This window comes from Canis lupus, chromosome 21, assembly GCF_048164855.1.
Source record: "Canis lupus baileyi chromosome 21, mCanLup2.hap1, whole genome shotgun sequence".
Taxonomy (NCBI): domain Eukaryota; kingdom Metazoa; phylum Chordata; class Mammalia; order Carnivora; family Canidae; genus Canis; species Canis lupus.
In genome coordinates, this window is record NC_132858.1 from 41,153,144 (window position 1) to 41,177,550 (window position 24,407).

At 35.5% G+C, this 24,407-nt stretch overlaps 1 protein-coding gene across 5 annotated transcripts in view; it reads left to right on the forward strand.

Annotated features, from left to right (window-relative positions):
* The window catches only part of KMT2E (lysine methyltransferase 2E (inactive)), a 92,784-nt gene that overhangs the window by 33,027 nt on the left and 35,350 nt on the right, over positions 1–24,407 (forward strand). For 4 of the 5 annotated variants that reach the window (XM_072791495.1, XM_072791494.1, XM_072791492.1 and 1 more), the window contains 3 exons: positions 17,069–17,183; positions 18,795–19,024; positions 21,786–21,866. In XM_072791495.1, the coding sequence (XP_072647596.1) occupies positions 17,069–17,183; positions 18,795–19,024; positions 21,786–21,866 (426 nt within the window). Of the gene's footprint in view, positions 1–17,068; positions 17,184–18,794; positions 19,025–19,475; positions 19,565–21,785; positions 21,867–24,407 lie in introns of those variants that run through there. The other variant, XM_072791496.1, reaches the window with a different exon arrangement.

Below are 24,407 nucleotides of genomic sequence, written 5' to 3' on the forward strand. Positions count from 1 at the left end.
AGACTCCATTATCATTAGACAGGAAGGTTGAGCCAGAATAGCTCTTTATTAGAATTGTATGTTTTTTTATCCTAATAGAACTTACCTCTTCTATTTCTTTTTACCTCTTCTACCTCTGACATTCCTACAATTTGAATTCCTAAATTGGTTAAATAAACAAATAAACAAAAAGTTTGGAAACCCTTTTGGAGCTGGAAAGTGGGAAGATGTATAAATGGGGAATGTTAAATTTAATCTTTCCTAGCCTTTTTGAAAAAGAAAAGCCAAACTACTTTTCTCTATTAGAGACTGGGAATAAGATTGCTAATATTGCATATTCCTTTTAATAATTACTATTACTGCATTGGTACTGTTAGAAATCACTAAAATGAGCTTTTATAGAATTATGAGTACTTTTGGTTGCAGTGGACAAACTACTAAAAGTGATGTAAGTTAGAGGTGAATTATTTTGGAGGAGGGCTCCTCATATGATACCTGGCAACATAATAAATGTTCATTTGTTGCCTGGTAATACTAAAAAGAGAGAACTGTTTTCAGTTTTGTTCTGCCACTAACATACTAGCGAGCCCTTAAATGTAACACCTAATCATTATAGACTTTGGTTATCTTAATTTGAAAAAGAAAGGTTGGATTGGGATATTGTGACTCATTTGACTTAAAATTTCTGAGATTCAGTACATTTTTACCTGTATTTTGCTCTAGTATTTGATATTAGGTTATTTCAGTGTCACTAGAGCCACCTGCTGACAGAGTTCATTACTTGTTGAAGTATTGGGGTGCTTTTAGTCTGAATTTGTATAACTGAAGATGCTAAAATGTTTTGTGTATACTGAAATATTTTCAGTAGCATTTTACTTGTTTATTTTCACTGATGCTTAACTTTTTCGCTTATGATTTCTTTACACATAATACATTACCAATAAACTAATAGTTTCTGTTGCTCTTAAAGTGTTTGATTTCCTTATCCTAATTTGGAAGTGCTTTCACTTAAATGTGGTTTTGTTTTAATATTTAAAAGCCTATTTTATAGTACTGTGCTAGCATTGTTTAGAACTGTTCTTAAAATGATGTTGAGTTTCTCATTTGTTTCATACTTAATCATAAACAATTTTTTCTTTTAATTTTTTTCACTTGTGATACTGAATACAAAGCTCAATACCTCCGCATAACTGTCTGTAATATAGTATATTGTAATATAGTGTATTATAATATCTCCTAATCATTCCAGCAAAAAGGCAAGTATTATTTCTGTTTTGCAAAGGAAATTAAACTTCCCTTAAGGCCACATAATCAATAAAAAGTAGAATTAGGTTTCAACCCAGGGTTGCATGGCCACTTGATTTTATTAATGGATGAGTTAAATGAAATGTAAAATTCCACATGAAATAAACTGAGGACAGTTGTCATGCCAAACCTGCTCTCCATTTTATTTTTTATTTTATTTTATTTTTTTATGTATATTTCTTTAATCAGACTTCGATTTGCCAACATAGAGTATAACACCCAGTGCTCATCCCATCAAGCGCCCCCCTCAGTGCCTGTCACCCAGTCACCCCATCCCTCCACCCATCTCCCCTTCCATCACCCCTTGTTCATTTCCCAGAGTTAGGAGTCTCTCATGTGCTGTCACCCTCTCTGATATTTCCCATTCCTCTTCTCTCCTTTCCCTTATAATCCCTTTTTCACTATTTATTATATTCCCCGTATGAGTGAAACCATATAACGATTGTCCTCCCACTCAGCCTAATACCCTCCAGTTCCATCCACGTCGAAGCAAATTGCGGGTATTCATCGTTTCTAATGGCTGAGTAATATTCCATTGTGTGTGTGTATGTATGTATATATATAAATATATATATATACATACATATACACCACTTAATTTGTTTTAATTATTTTATTTTATTTTTTAAAGATTTTATTTATCTATTTATTTATTTATTTATTTATTTATTTATTTATAAGAGACAGAGGTAGAGGGAGAAGCAGGCCCCATGCAGGGAGCCCGATGTGGGACTTGATCCCGGAACCCTGGGATCATGCCCCTAGCCAAAGGGGCTACTACTGAGCCATGCAGGTGTCCCCCTGCTCTCCATTTTAAAAAGTTTCTTGATATGCTATTGTAATGTGTATAATTTTCATATGCTGTCTTTAAAAAATAATAGATTATAATAAGGATAAAAGAAAATTGACAAGATTTGATCACAAATCTGAAGGAGCATATTGAGAACTCAGATTTTTTATACCTATTGCTATAGCAATTAGGGATTCACTCTATCCATGTGCCATTATTGATACCCAAGTGTGCATTAGTGAATATTTTAGCATTAAAAGGAAAATTAGAGGTTTTAACTAAAACACTTATACGAAGAACTCATTAAAATCAAACTGTAAAAAAAAAAAAAAAATCAAACTGTAGAGGTGCCTGGGTGGCTCAGTTGATAAAGTGTCTACCTTTGGCTCATGTCATGATCTCAGAGTCCTGGGATCGAGTCCCATATCAGGCTTGTTGCAGGGAGCCTGCTTCTCCCTCTGCCTATGTCTGCCCCTCCGTCTCTCTCTCTCTCTCTCTCTCTCTCTCTGCCTTTCATGAATAAAATATTTAAAAAAAATAATTTTAAAAAATCAAACTATATTTTAAAGGATAATACAGAGAAGAAATTAAATTTTTGTTGAGGAAAAAGGAAATCATAAAAGTCCCCAGTTTCTGAGGGTCACAGCTTATTTATTCAGTCGTTTATTTGAGAGAGAGCATGACGGGGGGTGGGGGGGTGGGGAGTAGGGTGCGGGAGCAGAGGGAAGGGGAGAAGCAGACTTCTGCTGAGCAGGAAGCTGGATGTGGAGCTCAGTGTGGAACTCCATCCCAAGACCCTGAGATCATGACCTGATCTAAAGGCAGACGCTTAACTGACTGAGCCACCCAACCCTATTAAGGGCTTATAATATACCAGCCACTGTTTTAGGTGCTAGGGACACAACTTCACATCTAAAATCTATTTATATTCAAATTAACTTTTCTTGTAAAATAGAAAAATGTCATTGTTGGTAGTCTTTTTCTTCCACTTCCACTTTTTTTCTGGAGAGATCTGCCTGGATCTCATCCCTCATCTTTTTTTTTTTTTTTTTTTTTTTTTTTTTAAAGATTTGACTTATTTATTTGACAGGGAGACAGAGCACAAGAAGGATAAGCAGCAGAGGGAGAGGGAGATGCATGCTCCTCACTGAGCAGGGAGCCTAATATGCAGGGCTCCATCCCAGGACCCCAGGATCATGACCTGAGCTGTAGCAGACGCTTAACTGGCTGAGCCACCCAGGCGCCCCCCTCCTTATCTTTTTGAGGATGTTTATACTTCACTCTCACCTACAGCTATCCAATATTTCCTGCATCTTCAATTTTTTTCTAATAAGATCATTACCATCTTCTATAACTATCTTAAAATTGCTACCCTTTTTTCTTTTTCTTTTTTTTGCCTGTCACAATAAAGTTTATTATGAAAACAGGCTGGTGTGGGGACAGGGGGTGACCCCCCTTTTTTCTTATTCCATTTTTCTGTTCCTCTTTATAGCAAACTCCTTGAAAGAGTTTACATTCAGCATCAGGCCACACATCACCACAATAAATACCCATGTTGTCAAACTAATTGGTAGTCTTCTATAATTTATATAGCTTTATCAGCATTTGATATAAATAACCAGTTCCTCCTACTAGAAAGATTTAACTCTCTTGGCTTTCTGGATACCACACTTAACTGACCACTCTTTCTCATTTATTGCTTGATTTTCTTCCCTCAAATCTGTTTCCCTTCTGCTCTACGCTCATCTTTTTCTTTAAATAACTCCATCTACCCAGTTGCTTAAGCCAAAACCCTAAGGTGAGTTCTTCTGGGTTATTCCTTTTCCCTTACCATGTCTGATTGATTGGTTAATCCTGTGTCTTCCTACAAAATGCACTTAGGATCATTATGCTTCTGTTTCTCCTGTTGTCCTATTTTAAGCCATTTTCATCTCTTGCTTAGACACTACAGTAATCTCCATGTTTTTCTTTTGCTTTCTGCAATTCATTCTGTCTATAGAAGGCAATATGATTCTTCTGAAGCATAAATCAAATCTTAAATTTTTCCCACTTGAAAACCTTCCAGTGATTTTTTTGTTGACTTAAAATCTAACTTCTTTTGGCACTGTGGGCCCCACTTTTCTAACCTCTATTCAATATTCTCCTTTTAGCCTACTGTTATTCCCATATTGATATTATTTTCCTTGTTCTTTTGAACATTTTGAACTTGTTTCTGCTTGGGACCTTTGTACTTCCTGTTCCATCTTGCCTGGAACATTCTTTTTTTGCCCTTAGCATAGTCTTAGCTGAGCTCAAATATAACTTTTCCATGAAGCCTTTCCTCTGAAAAACTTCTCTGAAGCAGTCTTGTTTTCTTTTCTTATTTTTTCCTGTTTACTAAAATACAAGCTTCATTGTATACAAAGATGTGTTTTATTATATCACTGGATGTGCAGCACATACCACAGGGCCTGGTATGTAGTTAGTATTGAGTCATGAATCATAGTGGTCTCTTGGGATCCCTGAAGCTTATTATATAGGAATAATGATTGTTGAATGTTCATATCTTAGCTAATTTTATTTCAGTTGTTTAGGAGAGACAGAACTAAAACTTAAAAAAAATTTATAGCCTCTCCATTGTAGGAAAATGTAAGGAGGTTTAGAATTGAAGAAATTGTGTCTTCTGTATAAAAAATCTTATACAATTGGTGTGATTTCAGTAAGTTGAATGCTGTAGTTCTTTAAAGTAGCTGTTTTGGTTAGTACCTATTTCAGGAAGCTGGGAAATAATAAAAGGCTTTAGGAACCTAGCAACATTAAAATAGCAACTAGAGAGAGACTAAAATTTACTATATACGTTACCTGAGTGATTGTACTGACTGTGATAGAATACATTAGGACAGAAAAAAAAAGAATACCTTAGGACAGAATGTAGAAGTAGGAGGGATATAAAATTCTCCAGTATTAGAATTTTAATAAGTGATGGGGTTTTTTTGGTAAGTGATAGTATTTTGACTAGGACATTTTAAATCACGTTTTCTTTAACTGATGAAGGATTAAGTGATGGAATTTCCCAGACTAGTTAGAAGTAGGAGTTTAAAATATAATTTTATTTTCTTAACTCTCTGTTTAAAGATTCCTGTTTGGAAGCTTGGTAGTAATGTGCTATAGATAAAAAATGGGCACTTGAAACTGATTTAATCTTTGTGTGGCTAAACAGCCAAATAAAAGATTCTCTTATAAATAAAACAGCTGGGGTGCCAGGGTGGCTCAGTAATATAGTGTCTGCCTTTGGCTCCAGTCATGGTCCTGAGGTCCTGGGATCAAGTCCAGTCAGGCTCCCTGCTCAGCAGGGAGTCTGCCTCTCTTTCTCTCTCCCCTCTCCTTTGTCCCCCACCCCCAACTTATGAGTTCACGTGTGCGAGTGTGCTCTCTCTCTCAAATAAACCTTTAAAATAAATATCAAATTAAAGGGTTCTCTCAGAATGCAGAACATTCTGTTAAGGGGAAAGGTAGACGCAAAGAAGTTTGGCACGTCATGTAATAATTAGAAATTAAGTGGAAGAAAAGAGAATTTAAAGCATATTTGGTAAATGACACCAAGTTTGATAAGGTTTTATTTTTTATTTTATTTTATTTTTTTGGTAAGGTTTTAAAAACGTAAGGCTGCTGGAGAGTTAATTGGAACTTCCTATTGTTAGTGTAATTGACAGATTAAGAGATTATTAAGAATTGTCTTTTAGTCATAAAATATTTGAAAGTCTTTTATTCCCACATCATCATTGAAAGTAACTAAATATTGGGGCAGCCCAGGTGGCTCAGGGGTTTAGGGCTGCCTTCGGCCCAGGGTGAGTTCCTGGAGACTCAGGATCGAGTCCCATGTCAGGCTCCCTGCATGGAATGGAGCCTGCTTCTCCCTCTGCTTGTGTCTCTGCCCCCCTCTCTCTCTCTCTCTCTCTCTCTCTGTGCCACTATCATAATTAAAAAAAAAATTGTAAAAAAAAAAAATCCAGTATTCATCTCAAGTGTACAATATAATGATGCAGTAGTTTTATACATTACTCAGTGCTCATCACAATAAGTGTATTTGGGGTTTTTTTCCATTTGCTTTTATTGAAATTTGATTTGCTAACAACATATAGTATAACACCTAGTGCTCATCCCATCAAGTACCCTTCTCAGTGCCTCTCACCCAGTTACCCCAAACTCCCGCCCACCCTACAATAAGTGTATCTCCTTTATCTATTTCACCCATCCACCTCCCTGCTAGCAACCACAAGTTTGTTCTTTGTATTTGAGTTTGTTTTTTTTCATTTGTGCATTTGTTTCTTAAATTTCACGAGTGAAATCATATGGTATTTGTCTTTCTCTGACTTATTTCACTTTTTCATACCCTCTGTGTCCATCAGTGTTACAAATGGCATCATTCTTTTTTATGACTGAGTAACATTTCTATGTGTGTATGTGTATATACAGCTTCTTCATTCATCTGCTGACAGACACTTGGGTTGGCTCGCTCCATGTGTTGGCTATTTTAAATAATGCTGCAGTAAACATAGGAGTGGATACATCTTTTTGAACTAGTGTTTTCATTTTCTTTGGGTATCTAGTTGTGGGATCACTGGATCATATGGTAATTCTGTTTTTTAATTTTTTGAGGATCCACCATACTATTATCCATAGTGGCTGCCCCAGTTTACATGCCCACCAACAGTGCATGAGTGTTCCTTTTTCTCTACATCCTTGCTAATGCTTGTTATTTCTTGTTTTTTTTTTTATTCTAGCCATTCTGACAGGTGTAAGGTGATACCTCGTTGTTGTTTTTTAAAGATTTTATTTGTTCATGAGAGACAGAGAGAAGCAAAGACACACAAAGAGAAGTAGGCTCCATGCAAGGAGCCTGTGTGGGACTCGATCCTGAGACTTGGGGATCATACCATGAGCCAAATGCAGATGCTCAACCACTGAGCCACCCAGGCATCCCCTCATTGTTGTTTTGATTTGCATTTCCCTCATGATTAGTGATGTAGAGCATCTTTCCACGTGTCTGTTGGCCATCTGTATGTCTTTGGAAAAATGTCTGTCCTCCACCCATTTTTAATTTGGATTATTTGGGTTTTTGGTATTGAGGTACATGGGCAATTCTTTTTAATTTGTGCTCCTAAACTTCAGTGAACATAAGGTGCTTATTGTAGATTTCTGAGCCTGATCTTTAAAAAATTTCATTCCTTCAGTTAAGTAGAATTGTAAAAAAATTATAACCTGCATTACAGGTGATGTGATGTCATGATTGTGTTAGTCATGCTTAGAAAAACATGCTTAAACATGTCTTGGTGCTTGTATCTCTGACTGCATATGTACTTTGTGTGGAATACCTTCTTCATCTCTTCCACCTCTTCTTGGGCTTGTTAACTTTTCATTCTTTAAAATTTGGTAAATATGATTACTATTATGAAGAGCCCCTGTACATATCTCTGATGATACTACTGTAATCATTGTTATACTTGTCTTCCCATACATAAATTTCTTAAGGACTGCTTCTTCACTTCTTTATTTCTTAATTTCCAGCATCTCAGTGTCTTTTTTTTTTCTTCTTTTTCTTTTTTCTCTCGTGTCTTCTGCTTACAATGTGGGCTAAAATGTTTATTGAGTGAATTAAAACTATGTAAGTTCCTTAAAGAGAGGGACTGTGTTTTATCTTTCATAGTCCTTGGCAAGCACCAGCCCCCAATATTTGTTTAATCTTTACTAGTCAAACTGAGGGCTATGGATGGAGTGCCTAGAGGCTCTGTGAACCCTATGAAGTTTTTTATTTTTTGCTGTTTTAATTTTGAGCTAGGAAAAACATTTAAATCTGTTAAGAGTGATCTTGGTTGACCTCCACTTTATACTGAATACCATCATGAGATTTCAGCTCAAGTGCTTATTTGTGATTGATGATCTTGATGTACAGATCACTTAGTCTAACATGTTTCTCTAAATACAAATCTACAAAGAAAAATCTCCCTCCCTCTATTGCAGGATTTTGTATGTTACTTAATTTTGACAAATAGCTAACTAAACAAACATCATTCTAACTGACCTCTTCATATTCCTTGAAAACTCCCCATGCCATTTTTCCTCTTTTTGCATACATATGGGATATTGTCTTTCTCTATCATTACTGGTTTTGAAAAAAATTCTTTTTTTCAGTAGAAGATATATTCTTGGTATAAATTCCAATGTTTGAAGTCCTGTCTTTCAGAAGTATTCTCACTTTATAATGAAACCTCATGATGTTATTCCTTATCCTCCCTGTTACTCAGGATAGATACGGTCTTCTCTTGAATCCCCTTCATTCTAGAACCTTGAACTTTGAACTTTTGCAGATTCCCCAAGGAGATCTTACTAGGTTCAACTAAACATTCAGACTAGTAAGACTATCATAGGCCACGGTTGGCACTAGTCTACATGGTATACAAGACAGGAGTCACAGTTTATCAGAGGTTAGCATCAGTTGTTCGTTGTCTATATGAGACTATGTAGGAGTTAGCCATCCAGAAACTATTTTCTTTGGCTTCTGAGGTGACTGGTCAGGTACGAAGAGACAAGGTCCACATTGAGTGGTATGAGTCTCCTGATTTAGAGCCCTTATACGCTTCAGAGCCAGTATTTCTTGTAACAATCATAGGCAGAGTTTCCAGGTTCCCTTCAAGGAGGAGCATGCCAGTTAGAAGAGTCACTATATCTTTGGGAAGTTCAAATCTGTGACATCCTCCTCAAATCTTTATAGTTTTCTCCATCTAGACACAACTTACTAACCAATCAGGGCCATTTTAATTTGCTGAGTAATATAGCAAATTACCTTATCAGGTTTTAGGGTAACAGAGGGGGGTAGAAAGTTAACTAAATAGCAAAATCTCGGGGATCTCTGGGTGGCTCAGTATTTTAGCCCCTTCCTTCAGCTCAGAGCGTGATCCTGGAGTCCCGGGATCAAGTCCCACGTCAGGCTTCCCTGCATCTAGCCTGCTTCTCCCTCTGCCTGTGTCTCTGCCTCTGTGTGTGTGTGTGTGTGTGTGTGTGTGTTTCATGAATAAATAAATAAAATCTTAAAAAAAAAAAAAGCAAAATCTCACACAGGAGAAATGAGTTTTGTTAAGTATCTGCCCATACTTTTCTTATGACATTATCCTGTTTGTGCCTTGCATAGTAGGTTTTATGTACCTGTCTCTTTTTGCTAACCCTGCCGTTCCTCCCAGGATCAGAAACTGAGTGATAGGAGTATGCTTTATATATCTGTTTATTCTGTCTAGGATCTAACAAGTTACCTTAACCACATAGTGAACACCATCATAGAAATTTTGTTGAATTAGAGTTTGTATGCTCCTTTGACCATAAGGTAAATCCACTAAAAAGAACTTAGAAAAAATGTTATGACTGCGATTTGTCATAGTTGGAAACAAAGTGTAGGATTAAACTTTCTGGATGAAGGGCTATAAACAGTTGTGTCCTCCAGCATTACTAGGGTTGCTCTTATTTTAATGTCTATATGACTTCTTTGGAATAGGGACTACGGAATGATGTCTCCAGATTCATCCTTTGATGTACTGAAAGCATATGTTAGTGGTGATAAAATACAAATTTGAGAATACAGTGAGTCAGCAGAAAATGGCTAATGTTTCTCTATAGGCAAGGATAGAAATATTAAAATAAGGTGATTTTTTTTTTTACTTTAGTATAATAAGCTATATCAAAAGAATCTTGAAAGTGATCATCATGAGATCATCATCCCTTTCTACAGAGTGTATTATACTCATGACTGGAGTACCCAACCTGTCTATTACATCTTATTGAAGAAATAAATGGATCTGAAGAAAGATAAATGATCACCAGGGCTTAAGGGGCTATGTTAAAAAGATGGTTAATAAGGAGTGCCTGGCTGGTTTGGTTGGTAGAACATGAGACTCATCATTACTCAGGGTCATGAGTTTGAGCCCTACTTTGGGTGTAGAGATTAACTTAAAATTTTTTTTTCTTTTTTCTTTTTTAAATTTTTTTCTTGAAAGTTAATAAGTTAATAGGTGGCTCAGTGGTTGAGCACCTGCCTTTGGCTCAGGTTGTGATCCTGGGGCCCTGGGATTGAGTTGAGCATCAAGCTCCCTTCAGGGAACCTACTTCTTCCTCTGCCTGTGTCTCTGCCTCTCTCTGTGTCTCTCTCTCATGAATAAATAAATAAAATCTTTAAAAAAAACCAAAAACTTTCCAACCAGAAACCTTAAAGTTGTTACTTTAAAAACAGTATAGAGGCACTTGGGTGACTCAGGTAAGTGTCTGACTCTTGATCTCAGCTTAGGTTTTGATCTGTTCAAGCCCTGTGTTGGGTTCACACTGGGAGTGGAGCCTACTTAAAACAGAAGTGATTTAGGGGTACCTGATGGCTCAGTTGGTTAAGCATCTGCCTTCTGCTCAGGTCATGATCTTGGGGTCCTGGGATCAAGTGCTGCATCCAGCTTCCTGCTCAGCGGGAAGCCTGCTTCTCCCTATGCTTGTACACATTCATTCTCTCTCTCTCTCTCTCTCTCTCTCTCTCTGTCAAATAAATAAATAAAATCTTGAAAAAAAAAAAAAAGAACAGAAATAATTTAAACATTTAAGGGGCACCTGGCTGGCTCAGTCAGTGGAGCATGCAACTCTTGATCTCAGAGTTGTGAGTTTGAGCCCCTCAGTGGGATGTAGAGATTACTTAAAAATAAATCTTTAAAAAAAAACCCATGATTATCTAAAATCTTAAATGTGCAGAGGTGCCTGGGTGTCTCAGTCATTTAAGTGTCTGACTTTGGCTGGGGTCATGATCTCAGGGTCCTGGGATAAAGCCCTGTATCAGGTTCTGTGCTCTGCAGGATGTTTGTTTCTTCCTCTGCTCTTAAAATAATTGAAAAGCAATTTTAGACTGAATACTTAGTTACACTTTAGAGACATTTCTGAAAAAATAAGTAGTATACATCTGTATAATGCATTATAGTTGAGAAAATGCATTTTCAGAAAAATGCATTTTCATATTCTTTCATTTGAGTATCATCCATATTGCTGGGGAGAAGGTGAAAGGGGTATATTTATCCCCACATTACAGATAATAAGTTCAAATTTAGAAAGGTGACTACTCAGCTGTACCCATTGAATGGCCATCCATAGACACTTATGTCCTAATTTCATGCATTTCTAAAAGTTTTAATTAATTAAAGTAATCTCTACATCCCACATGGGGCTTGAACTTACAACCCTGTGAGATCAAGAGCCAAAAGTTCTGACTGAGTCAGCCAGCCATCCCCATGGTTTGGTTTTGTTTTTTTAAGAGAGAAGACTTGTTAATTTTTATGGAGTTTGGAAGAAAAAAATAAATATATGGGATAAGACTGATAGCATACAAAAATACTACATGAAAAGTAATAAATTAACAATATAATAAATAAGTGCTATAGGAATCCATAGGATTTATAAACATTTTGATGAGTTGAAGCATTTAGGAAAGTACTCCTTGAGTATATGAAGTAAAGTTATGAGAAATGTGTTGAAATCAAGAAGTAAGGGTTGAGGCTTAGAAATAGAAATGCCTAGGATATTTTCCTGAGTTGGGTGGAAAGGAAATAGTATACCATTTTTACAGGTACCTATTGAATAAAAGATAGGGATCCCTGGGTGGTGCAGCGGTTTGGCGCCTGCCTTTGGCCCAGGGCGCGATCCTGGAGACCCGGGATCGAATCCCACGTCAGGCTCCCAGTGCATGGAGCCTGCTTCTCCCTCTGCCTATGTCTCTGCCTCTCTCTCTCTCTGTGTGAATATCATAAATAAATAAAAATTTAAAAAAAAAAAAAAAAGAAATGCCTAGGATATTTTCCTGAGTTGGGTGGAAAGGAAATAGTATACCATTTTTACAGGTACCTATTGAATAAAAGATATGAAACATAAGATAAATACAAAGATTTGCCAGTCTTGTTTATCTTACAGTTTTATTTAATATTTAAAGCAAATCCCCACATCATTTTACCTATGTTTTCTTCACTGTACATCACTTAAAGATAAGGATTTTTTAAAACCACAATACTGTTATTTCATATGACAAAATTAACTTTCTTAATATACCCAGTTCATCTTCAGATTTCCCTTACTTGTCTGAAAACTCTTTGTAACTGGTGTGTTCTATTGACATCCAGACAAGATCCACACTTGTGTTTGATTGAAATATCTTTGAATCTCTTTTTATCTGCAGCAACCTTTTACATTTGTTTTCCCTCATACCATACACTGTTGAAAAACTGAGTCTTTTGGTCTCTAGAAGTTTTAACATTCTGGATTTGGCCTGTTGCTTCCTTTTACTGTCATGGATAAATCTACTTATCCCCATATTTCTGTAAACTGGTATTTAGATGTAGAGATGTGATTAGCTTCAGATTCTTTTATTCCCTCTCTCATTTTCCTCCCTTTTTCTTTTCAGCATAATATTTTGTATGTGGGACTTTGTAATTTCTGTTGTATAGTATTAGAGAGGTACATAAAACTTGGTTGTGTAACTTTCAATGATGATAAAAAGAATGAACAGATTCAGGGGCGCCTGGGTGGATCAGTGGTTGAGCATCTGTCTTCGGCTCAAGTTGTGATCCTGGGGTCCTGGGATTGAGTCCCACATCAGGTTCCCCGCAGGGAGCCTGCTTCTCTTTATGCCCCCCCTCTCCCGTGTCTCTCATGCAAAAAAAAAAAAAAAAAAGAAAGATTCAGGTGTTGTTAGCCTTATGTGGCCATTAGCTTTCAACCTTTCAAGGTTTTAGCATCCATTGGCTATCTGTTGCTTAAATCCATCATCTCTAGAGGGTTGAAAATTCATGATTTTTCTACTTTGATCGTTCCTTCTGCATTTATTAGCTATTAGGGAACTTCCAAAAGAAGCAGTTAGTATTTGAGTTTTGGCTTAGTCAACAAGAGAACATAATTCTTTTTTAAGAGAGCATATTTTTAAGTTTCATTTTAGAGCCAAGTTACATATTAGAAAGCTCTATGCATTTCATGTCCTCAGTTTGTGGGAAACAGAATTCAGAGGTTTGGAAAAAGAGAGTTCATCTACAAATGCTGTTTTGACCATTTGGCCATACCTTACTGCATATATGTATGTATGTATGTATCTGTTTTTTTCTTTAAAGACTCATTAATTTATTTTAGAGAGGGTGTCGACAGTGGGAGGGGCAGGGTGAGAGGGAAAGAAGCAGACTCCCTACTGAGCACAGAGTCAAACATGGAGGCTTTATGTCATGACCCTAAAATCATGACCTGAGCCAAAACCAAGAGTTGGACACCAAACCGACTGAGCCACCCAGGCACCCGCCCTTATTGCTCATATATTACAAATACTTTAATTATGTGCTGTTTTTTAACACTTTGAATTGTCAGACTAGAGAGTGGTTATCTTTTGGGAAGTTTCCCTTGAACAGAGATTATCTTTTTGACAGTGATCATTGTTTCAGTGATTTAAGAACACATACAAAGCCATATATAAATGAGTACAAATAACTATCCTGCTATTTGAAAAGTGACATCAAAATTATGTAAGTGAAATCTCATCTGTCTGTAGGGTGAACAAAGCACTACGACTTATGTTTTGATATGCAGTTATTTATAGAAATATGCTAATATAGTTTCTGTTATAAATGTTATGCCTGTATATTGGTATTTATGTGTGTGTGTAGGTATATTATTTATGTCTGTATGTATTGGCTAAACATGGTACTGTAGCAGCTGTTTACACAGGAATTTGTTATTGTATATTATCCCTTTAGCCCTGACATTAGAAATTTATTAAATGGGCCAGAAGATTTTGAGGGAAACTCCTATGACCTCAGTATAGTGATTTTTGTTATGAGTTCCTGCCAAGATATTATCCATATATAAATAGGGTAGGTTTACCTAGATTATTTCTAAAGATACATGTTGTTGTGTTACTTTTCTTTAAATACTGTTTTATCATTCGGGAAAAATCCTTAAAATATGTCAACCAAATTTATGGTTGACATTAAAGTAACACTTTAAAAAAGTGTTACCTTTTAAAAATTACTTTTAGTATAAGCAGCAGCATTAGAGATGAGGATCTTGATAAAGAATTTCTACTTTCTTTCATTACCAAAGTGTCAGTGGTGCAGCTTCAATTTGAATCATGAAGTTATGTGTGACTGATTTACATGCTTTAATTTAACTGCTTTTGTGCTGAAAGGGTTTGTTTTTGGAAAGTTTTTTAATGCTTAACCATTAACTACTTCAAAATAAAGTTTTTGCCATACTCTTTAGTAGTATATTCAGAGTTTGATCTAAATCTTTAAGTGTAAGTCTGGGCAACCCTGGTGGCTCAGCGGTTTAGCGCCGCCTTCGGCCCAGGGTCTGATCCTGGAGTCCCGGGATCGAGTCCCATGTCGGGCTCCCTGCATGGAGCCTGCTTCTCCCTCTGCCTGTGTCTCTGCCTCTCTCTCTCTTTCTCTCTCATGAATAAATAAATAAAATCTTTAAAAAAAAAAATAAGTGTAAGTCTTAGTATTTTGACCAAAATATCTCATGTTGCCTTAAAAATAGTATTATAGATCAGGAATTGCCAAAATTCCTTTTTTTTTTTTTAAAGATTTTATTTATTCATTCATAGAGGCACAGAGAGAGAGAGAGGCAGAGACATAGACAGAGGGAGAAGCAGACTCCATGCAGGGAGCCCGATGTGGGACTCTATCCTGGGTCTCCAGGATCATACCCTGGGCTGCAGGTGGCGCTAAACCGCTGCGCCACCGGGGCTGCCCTAGGAATTGCCAAAATTCTACTTCTTCCTTCTACATAATTTTTCTAAGATTTATTTATTTGAGAGAGAGCACGCTTGCACATGTGTGCACATAGTCAAGCACAAGTTGTGGGAAAGGCAGAGAGAGAAAAATCACTCCTCAAGTAGACTGCCAACTTGGAGCTTTGATCCCACGACCCTGAGATCATGACTAGAGCTGAAATCAAGAGTCAGATGCTTAGCTGTCTGAGTCACCCATGTGCCCTGACTTCTTCCTTCTATATAATTTTTGAATAATTTTTAAAGCAATCGATACTGTAAATCAGCAAAGGCAACTTACTAATATCTATTTTATATGCATTTGCCCTTCTGTTGAGCATTTCCTCAGGGATCCATATTGTAGAAATATTCTCGTGTATTTAAAGAAGATCTGTTGAAGGGTCTATAAATGCAATGATACCTTTAACAGTGAAAAATATAAAGAAATATCCACCAATAGGGAAATTGCTTTCTTTCCTTTTTTTTATAATTTTATTTATTTATTTATTTAGAGAAAGAGTGTGTGTGCAAGCTGGGGAAAGGGCAGAGTGAGAACGAGAGCCATTAAGGCAGACTCCGTGCTAAGTGTAGAGCCTGATGCCAGGCTGGATCACACAATGCTAAAATCATGACCTGAGCTGAAATCAAGAGTCTGACACTTAACTGACTGAGCCACCCAGATGCCCCCACCAGTAGGGAGATTATTAAGTAAACTATGTACATTTACATAATGAAGTCAGCAATTATTACCAAAAATAAGGTAGATAAGTATTGACACTGAAAGATGGAACAAATTGAAAAGGCAAATATAGTATACTGTCATTTTTAAAAATAAACAGCTCTTATGTATATTTATGGATAGAATTTAGAGGGAATTACATTGTATCTTAACATGAGTGTGAGTTTTGGATGAAGACATGGTCTTTCACTTTCTTAGGTATTTAAGTTTTGAGCAATGAGAATGTATTGATTTTAAATTTTAAAAATATTTCTTTTTTAAAAGAAGGAGTGAACAAATAATTTTTAAAATAACAGCATAAAAAAATAAAATAGCAGCATAGGCATTAGGTGAGTATTGATTTTTAAAGTATTCAAAACATTTTGTAGGCTTTCTGTAATTTCCTCCAGAACCATGTAACAACCTCAGTTTGTGCCTCCGTTCTTTCCTGGTTGTGGAATATTAGATCTCATGACAGCAGTCACTTAGAGCTAAAATGAGACTTTGTATAGGGGAGTGAGACAGGAGCAGTATATGAAGAAGCAGTTAACTATAGAAGTGGGACAACTAGAATGTAACTGCATTAAGAAGTCTTAAACCATGAAGAGTACAAATAGTACTAAATTCTAAGGGCAAATTTTGAATGAGAGGTAGGATAAGGAGTATCATAAAATCTCAGTTGGTGGCTATGGCAAGAATAAGGGCACAGAAACAAATCATGTTTTGTGTGTGCAAGGCAGAAAGCAATTTCATTGTGAATTGTTCTCTGAAGTAGGTTCACTACCACATTGATCAATAGGAATTACCAGGACAAGGTTCAGGAGGATTGATATGAGTAAGGAAATTGGGAGAGTGGTATATAGAAAATGCTAGGCCAGAGAGCTTATGTGGCAGTCACAGAGGGTGAGTGTGTTAGTCCCAGTTGTATCAATTGATGGTCACGTCATCACTACTTAACCATTTCATTAATTGCTCATCTTACTATGGGCTGCTGCTTGTATTTTTTCATAAGCAAACCTTGGTTCATTATGAAGTTTCTTATTTCTTAACTTTAAATGATATTTTCTATGGCTTTATTACTTCTTGGCACACTAACACATACCTACAGTTTTGAACATTAAAATGTATACTTCATTCACATTGACACTGGGGCCCATGTAGATTCAGTATGTTCTTCATCCTGTTTAAATTGTTTCTGCCACTTTTGTCCTCCCCTGTGCATAATGCCCCCAGTGCCACTGAGTATATTAAATAATGTTCTTTCTTCAATTGTATTTGAACTTGCAGGAGAGACATTGATTTTACTTAAAAGTTTTGTTATGACCCAGAATCTAGATAGGATATATCTTGTCCACAGGGTGTCTGCCTAGTACAAAAAGATATTTGTATAGACAATAAAGTAAATGCTTAATTTTAAATTGATGAGCAGAACAAAAATGAATGGAATTTTCTTTGATGCAATTTTTTTCCCCTCCAGACCAGAATCCGTAGAAGCTAGCCCTGTGGTAGTTGAGAAATCCAACAGTTATCCCCACCAGTTATATACCAGCAGCTCACATCATTCACACAGTTACATCGGTTTGCCCTATGCGGTAAGTGTCAAATATTTTTCTGGAGCGGTATTTTTTCTATCTAGAAGTTGAAAGTAGATGTTTGAGGTATTGTGCATAAAACTGAATATTTAAAAGACAATACTGTCTTATATTATCTAAACAATTAGGTATTAAATTTGCAGTTTAATTTTTTATTGCTCTATATTTATTCACGGGATTAAAATTCTAGAAGAGGCATTCTCTAGAAGTTTTAAAATTATTATTATACTGTTAATAGTTTAGTGTTAGAGTTCTTTATATTCTCTATAAAAAATTCATGGAATTGTATTCTGTATTTTACATTGTAATTTATATAGTAAATTACATAATTACCATTTATTGAGCACTTCTGTGTCATACTTGTTCTAAACATTTTTACATGTATTATCTCATTTAATCTTCAAAACCAACCTCATGAATGGGTATAATTTTATAAAATTTTATAAAATTTTAAAAATTATAAAATTTCATAGCTGAAAAATGTTTCATAACCTTCAAAACCAACCTCATGAAAAATGTTTCATAATCTTCAAAACCAACCTCATGAATGGGTATAATTTTATAAAATTTTATAAAATTTTAAAAATTATAAAATTTCATAGCTGAAAAATGTTTCATAGCTGAAAAAATGAAAGCTTATCTAAATTAACTTATTCAGTGTTTCATAGCTAATAAGAGGCAGAGGTTAGATTGAAAGTTGGAGAACTGGACACATTTGTGATACTGTCCAGGTACAATTATTATTATTATTTTTAATATTTTATTTACTTATTCATGAGAGAGAGAGAGAGAGAGATAGGCAGAGGGAGAAGCAGGCTCCACGCAGGGAACCTGACGTGGGACTCAATCCCGGGTCTCCAGGATCATGCCCTGGGCTGAAGGCAGCACTAAGCCACTGGGGCTGCCTAAAAAAACAAATTTTAAAAAATCTTCTGTTACATACTTTATAGTGATAATATGTCTTTATTAGTCATTTTTGTTTTTGTTTTTTGTTTTTTTTTGGTAGTTTTATGGTTTTATTAGTCATTTTGTTTTGTTTTGTTTTGTTTTTTTTTAGTTTCCACATTCCTGAAGTGTTTTTCTTTTCTTTTTTTTTTTTAAACCTCTGGTACCTGCTTCTATCTTGAAGGTGGAGCTCTTTGACCATAGGAGTTTTTTTGTGTGTTTTAAAGATTTTATTCATTTATTCCTGAGAGACAGAGAGAGAGGCAGAGACAGAAAGAGAGAGAGAGAGAAGCAGGCTCCCTATAAGGAGCCCGATGTGGGACTTGATCCCGCATCCCGGGATCATTCCCTGAGCTGAAGGCAGATGCTCAACTGCTGAGCCACCCAGGCATCCCTGACCATATGACTTGTAAGGATGTCTTTTGATTGGAGAGATGAGGGCAAGAGTTTGAGAGAAGTCACTGTGTAGGTGACTGAGGTTTTAGGTAGACATTTTCACTTCCTAGTATGGTTTAATATCGAGCTTTACCATGTCATTATTTTAAAGGTATTAAGGAAGAAATGGACCAATTTCATATTTCTTGAGAACGTAAATTAAGGATCAAATTTTATTTGTGTTCATATTGTTGAAATTATATTGTGCTGTATTTGTGTTCAATTATCCAGGACCATAATTATGGTGCTCGTCCTCCTCCAACACCTCCGGCTTCCCCTCCTCCATCAGTTCTTATTAGCAAAAATGAAGTAGGCATATTTACCACTCCTAATTTTGATGAAACTTCCAGTGCTACTACAATCAGCACATCTGAGGATGGAAGTTATGGTACTGATGTAACCAGGTGCATATGTGGTTTTACACATGATGATGGATACATGATCTGTTGTGACAAATGCAGGTAAAATATTTTACACCATTAGTTTACCTTTTTGAATTTTGCTAACCTTTGATATTTAATCTTGGAGAAGATAGGGTCACTTTTAAAGGAATTGATGAATGCATTTTTTGATGCATTGCTGCTATCAATGCGCAGTGTGTTTTGCTAGAAAAAGTCCCTATGGCAAAGAAGCTCTCTTAGAGTTTATTAGAAATCTTCATTGTTGACTGAGTAATAGGCAATCAGTTCTGAACTTTATTCATACAGGATCCCATCTCTCTTTTTGCTCATTCAGTAATAATACAACTACATGTAGTGGTAGACAAGATAGAAAAATGAGCCCTCTGAATTTCCTTTGGAATTATTTGTGCTGTATAGTCAACTGTGATTTTCCAGTTTGGGGGAATTATACATTTTGATTGATGTTTGTTTGACCTGACTCTCTCACCTCCTTTTGACTTGAACCTTGCAGCACTCTGGAGTCTCCTTGAACCAGAACCACAGTCTCCCCTCCCCCAACCCTGGTTCAACCACCAAGAAAGGCCTCCTCCCCTAGAGAAGGTGTGATTGGGACAGAAAGTGGGGTTTTGTTTTCATTTTTTTTTTAAGGGGGGAGGGAGTTGGGGAGGATGGAGAGGGAACAACAGTAGGATTTCAGCCTGAAAGTTACTGAGTCCATCCCCTGCACAGAGTGGGAAGCAGAGAGGATTTAAGCAGTGTAGTGTAGGAGGTAAGAAATTTTGGTGGCTTTACACAATTTCCTGGGTCAGATCTTTGTGGCATAGCTTCATTATTTGATTTGAAATAGTATAACATATACCATATTTGAATATGAGGATAAAAATACATCTTAAAAAAAAATACATCTTAGAGCCAAATAGAAATTACTTTTTGTTATTTGTAATTTTGTTCCCATCTATTATGTGGTTAGGAGTTGGATGTTATTGATATAAAACATGCATGTAGTTGGATGTTATTGATATAAAAACATTATATTTCAAAATGTTGATTTGCTTTTGCCAAAAAGGGGGGAAATTACTCTTAATTGGAGAGTAAAATTTGATATTTTTATGTAATGTGATATTTTGAGTTAATTTTAATGAAAATATATTGTAACTTTTCAAATTTAAAAATTACTGTGACACATATCATTACTATGAACAATCACCTTAGTTAATTTATTCAGGAGGTAATTTAAAAATTAAAATAATAACTTCAATGATAACTTGTTTTCTTCATTATTTTTTAAATAATTAGAAATTCTCAATTCATACTTTGATCATTAATATAGTTTTAGTTGATATTGTCTAATGTAATAAATTATATACCATTTGTCAGTGTTTTCATTTTAATGCATGTTTTCTTTTGATTTCATTACAATGATCCAGATATAATATAGAAATAGCTTAATTAGAAAATAGTGAAATAGTCCTTAGGATTTATACCTATCTACAGATCCTTGAAGGACCATTTCAGTTTTTGGATTGTTCAAGGTACTTGCTTCTCAGCAGCTGCTCTCTGTTATCAATCTATTTTTAGTTGTTTTATTTTTCTACTGCTTAATCTGTAGTAGACTAGCAAGGCTTTATCTTTTATCCTCTCTTCTAGTTCTGTATTGCCACTGTGTATTTCCATGTGCCTATACTCCTGTTTCAAGTTTGACACCTAGAGCTCAGATAATTTATTCATTTACTAGTTTTGTTCTGTTGTCTTCATGACATTATTACTGACCCCCAAAGTTAATTTAGTTTGTTATTCTAACCCTCCTTGTCAGGTGCTCTGCTTTTCTTTCTCACTTTTTTCTCCCCACATCTTATATTCCATTACCTTCCACCTCCTACCAGTTCTTTTCCCAACATTCTCAGTTCAGAAGTGAAGAACATACTGTAGCAGTTAATTCAGTAGAGGTATATTAGAAGTGGCTAATTATTATGTAAAGAGTAATTAAGACTATTTTTAGGAACTATTTTTGGGCCAATTAAAGTCTTGGCAACAAAATACAATAATGACAAATTGAGAAGTTGCCTCAAGCTGATCTATGTATTCCATAAAAATAATTTGAGGAAAGGGTAGGTTTAATCCCTATCCTCACTGAATGTATCTTAGATTCTTTATCTCTTCTGCCACATTCTAGTTCTGTCTTTAACTCAGGTTTGAAATGTTGGAAAATCCTCTTAGTTCGTTTTTCTTTATTTTTTTAACTTCTTTGAATTAACTGTGTACCATCAAAGTACCTCTAGTTTTGCCTGTTCCCAGGTAGAGGAAATCTATACACATCCTGATATTCCTGTATAATCTGAATGAAAATCCCCCTTTATATAGATTAATTACATTCTGGCTGTTGCTTCTCATATCTATGTACTTGAGAAAATGTGGCTGTAATGGCGTCTTTTCTTTCTAATCTCCCAAATGAGGTTTTATTCAAGTCCATTATTCTCTAGGGTGCTTTTCCTATAAACTTGAAGTAATGTGGACATCCTCACTTTGTGACTTTTGATAATATTTGTAATGTATACCTTTCACATTTTTAAGTGATACTTGCTTTAGAAATATATATATACACACACACACACACATATATATATAATATCCTATACTTGTCCTTTTGTCTTTGCATCTCAAAGTTTTATTCCCCTAAGAACATATTTCTATGAATTCGTCACAGCACTTTTAAATACTAAACTCAAAGTGGGCGCTTACTAAGTGATAGTTAAATAGAATATCAAATCTTAAGTTAGGATGATTCTATTAATATTTTATATGTTCTGCTTTTTTCTTTAAGTGTTTGGCAACATATTGACTGCATGGGGATTGACAGGCAGCATATTCCTGATACATATTTATGTGAACGTTGCCAGCCTAGGTAAGTTGTACATGCTTATAAGATTGCCAGTAAATTTGCTGAAGTAATCTTCAGTGAATAGAGGTTTATATGTGAATTCTGGATTAAACAATTAGTGGATTGCTGTGTTTCATCAATTCTAAGATACAATTTTCATTTTTCTATTTATTTATTTTTTGGGGGGACTCTGATAGCTCTAAAATCAGGAAGAATCTTTCCATTGATAATCTGTTATGGTTTACTTTGTAAGGTATTTTTACTTTATTAATAATGCATAAATTAATAGTGCATCCTCTAAGTGATGGCATATTTTTTCACTGGAGCGTACTATGTTAAAGAGTTACTAGAAGGACATTTCCTTAGTTAAAGAATTTTGTAGGTCTATAGTATCATTCCACCACCCTACGTCAACAATTTTCAACAATCTTTTTTCATTTATACTGTCATATATTTCTTCTCCCTTTCACATATTTTAATGGAAATCCCAGATATATTATTTCATTCGTATGTATCCCTATGTATTTCAGTATATATGTGTCTATATGTATTTCATTATATATCTGTAAAATAATTTTTTAAAAACCAACCCCAAAGCCATTATTGTACATGCAACGAAATGTATTATCACCCAGCCACTGTTAAAATATTGATTGGTTGATACATCGGTCTCTTAAAACTCTAGTTACAGAGTCTTACTCTTCCATTACGCCACCAACTCTGGTCTACTTTGCAGTGTGTTTAAGGAACTGAATTGTTTGATTTGTTTGCTAATTGCATTATTATGATACAACTGGTTTCTATATCCTTTGTATTTCTGTAAATAAGTATGTGATCAGATTATAGGTTTGATTTTTTTGGGGGGGTAGTTAAGAATATTTCATAGACTGCCCTATCGGGTGACACTTAATATCTGGTTGTCCCTATGATAGAACACACTGATAGTCCTTATTTAGATACATTAATTTATTAGGGGTTGCAAGTTAGTGCCATGTTTAACTTATTGCTTATAACTTATTACCTGGAATATTTCTATAGAAACAAAATATTAACTGTTCTTTTTTTTTTAAGATTTTATTTATTTATTCATGAGAGAGAGAGAGAGACACACACACACACACACACACACACACACACACAGGCAGACACATAGACAGACAGAAAAGCAGAGAGAGAAGCAGGCTTCACACAGGGAGCCCGATGTGGGACTTGATCCCAGGACCCCAGGATCACACTCTGGGCCAAAGGCAGGCGCTCAACCACTGAGCCACCCAGGCATCCCAACCATTTAGTTCTTGTAAAAAATACAGTTGACACTTGAACAATATGATTAAGATCTGTGCGAGTCTACTTAAATGTGGATTTTTTTTTTAAACGTGGATTTTTTTTTTCAATATAGTACTGTGAATGTATTTTGATGACTTTCTTAATTACATTTTCTTTTCTCTGGGTCACTTTACTGTAAGAATAGAGAATATACTACATATATTAAATATGTGTTAATCAACTGTTATCAGTAGGCTTACAGTCAATAGTAGGCTGTTAGTAATTTAAGTTTTTTGGAGAGTTAAAAGTTATATGTAGGCTTTTGACTGCATAGGGGGTTGGTGCCCCTAACTCTTCATGTTGTTCAAGGGTCAACTGTATTTCATTGAGGAAAGGCAGGATAAATGCTTGTTGATTCTTACCCTTTATTTACTAGTGTTCAGAATACTGAAAAGAAATTTAGGTATTATGAACTCAGGGATTTAAACATCTTGGATATCAGTCTTTTGCAGTAATTATCTTTATTGATACTCAGTTTTGGTCAGTGGAAACCTCATCAAGTTGGCTCTTGAGCCCTTTTGACAGTATCCTAGTGGTACTAGCTAGGTTTTGTGATTCCTGGTATAACAAAGTATCTCGAGCTTAATTTATACTTCTGTGCCTTTAATTGAGAATTGGTTTTCAGAACTAGAATCTGAGAGCTAGTCATGCTCTTTCCTACTGGATTGGTCAGTGTTCCTAGGTCTTTGTCTTTCTAGACAAAACTAGGAAATATGTTCTATGTGTTTATTTTAAACATGTGAGTTTATACAGATAATTGCAATTTAAATTTAGAAATCTAAGGTTTTCATTTAACCATTTTTTAAAAAGATTTATTTATTTTTTCATGAGAGACACAGAGGGAGAAGAATGTGGGACTCAATCCCATGGACTCCGGGATCACACCCTGGTTGCAAGGCAGATGCTCAACTGCTGAGCCACCCTGGGGTCCCTCATTTAACCATTTCTATATACCATTTATATCAACTAATTGCCAACAACACAGACAATAATGTAATTAGAATATCACCAACTACTCTGCTTCCTTTCATAGGAAAATATAACAAGTCTCAGAGTAACAATACTAACACTAGCACCAACAATATGATTATGTAAAACAGTATGTATGTATGTATGTATTTAAAAAGTAAACTTTGCACCCAACTTGGGGCTTAAGTTCACAACCCTGAGATCAAGAGTTGCATGCTCCACCATTTGAGCCAGCCATATGCTACTTTGTAAAAGAATTTAGAATTTTTT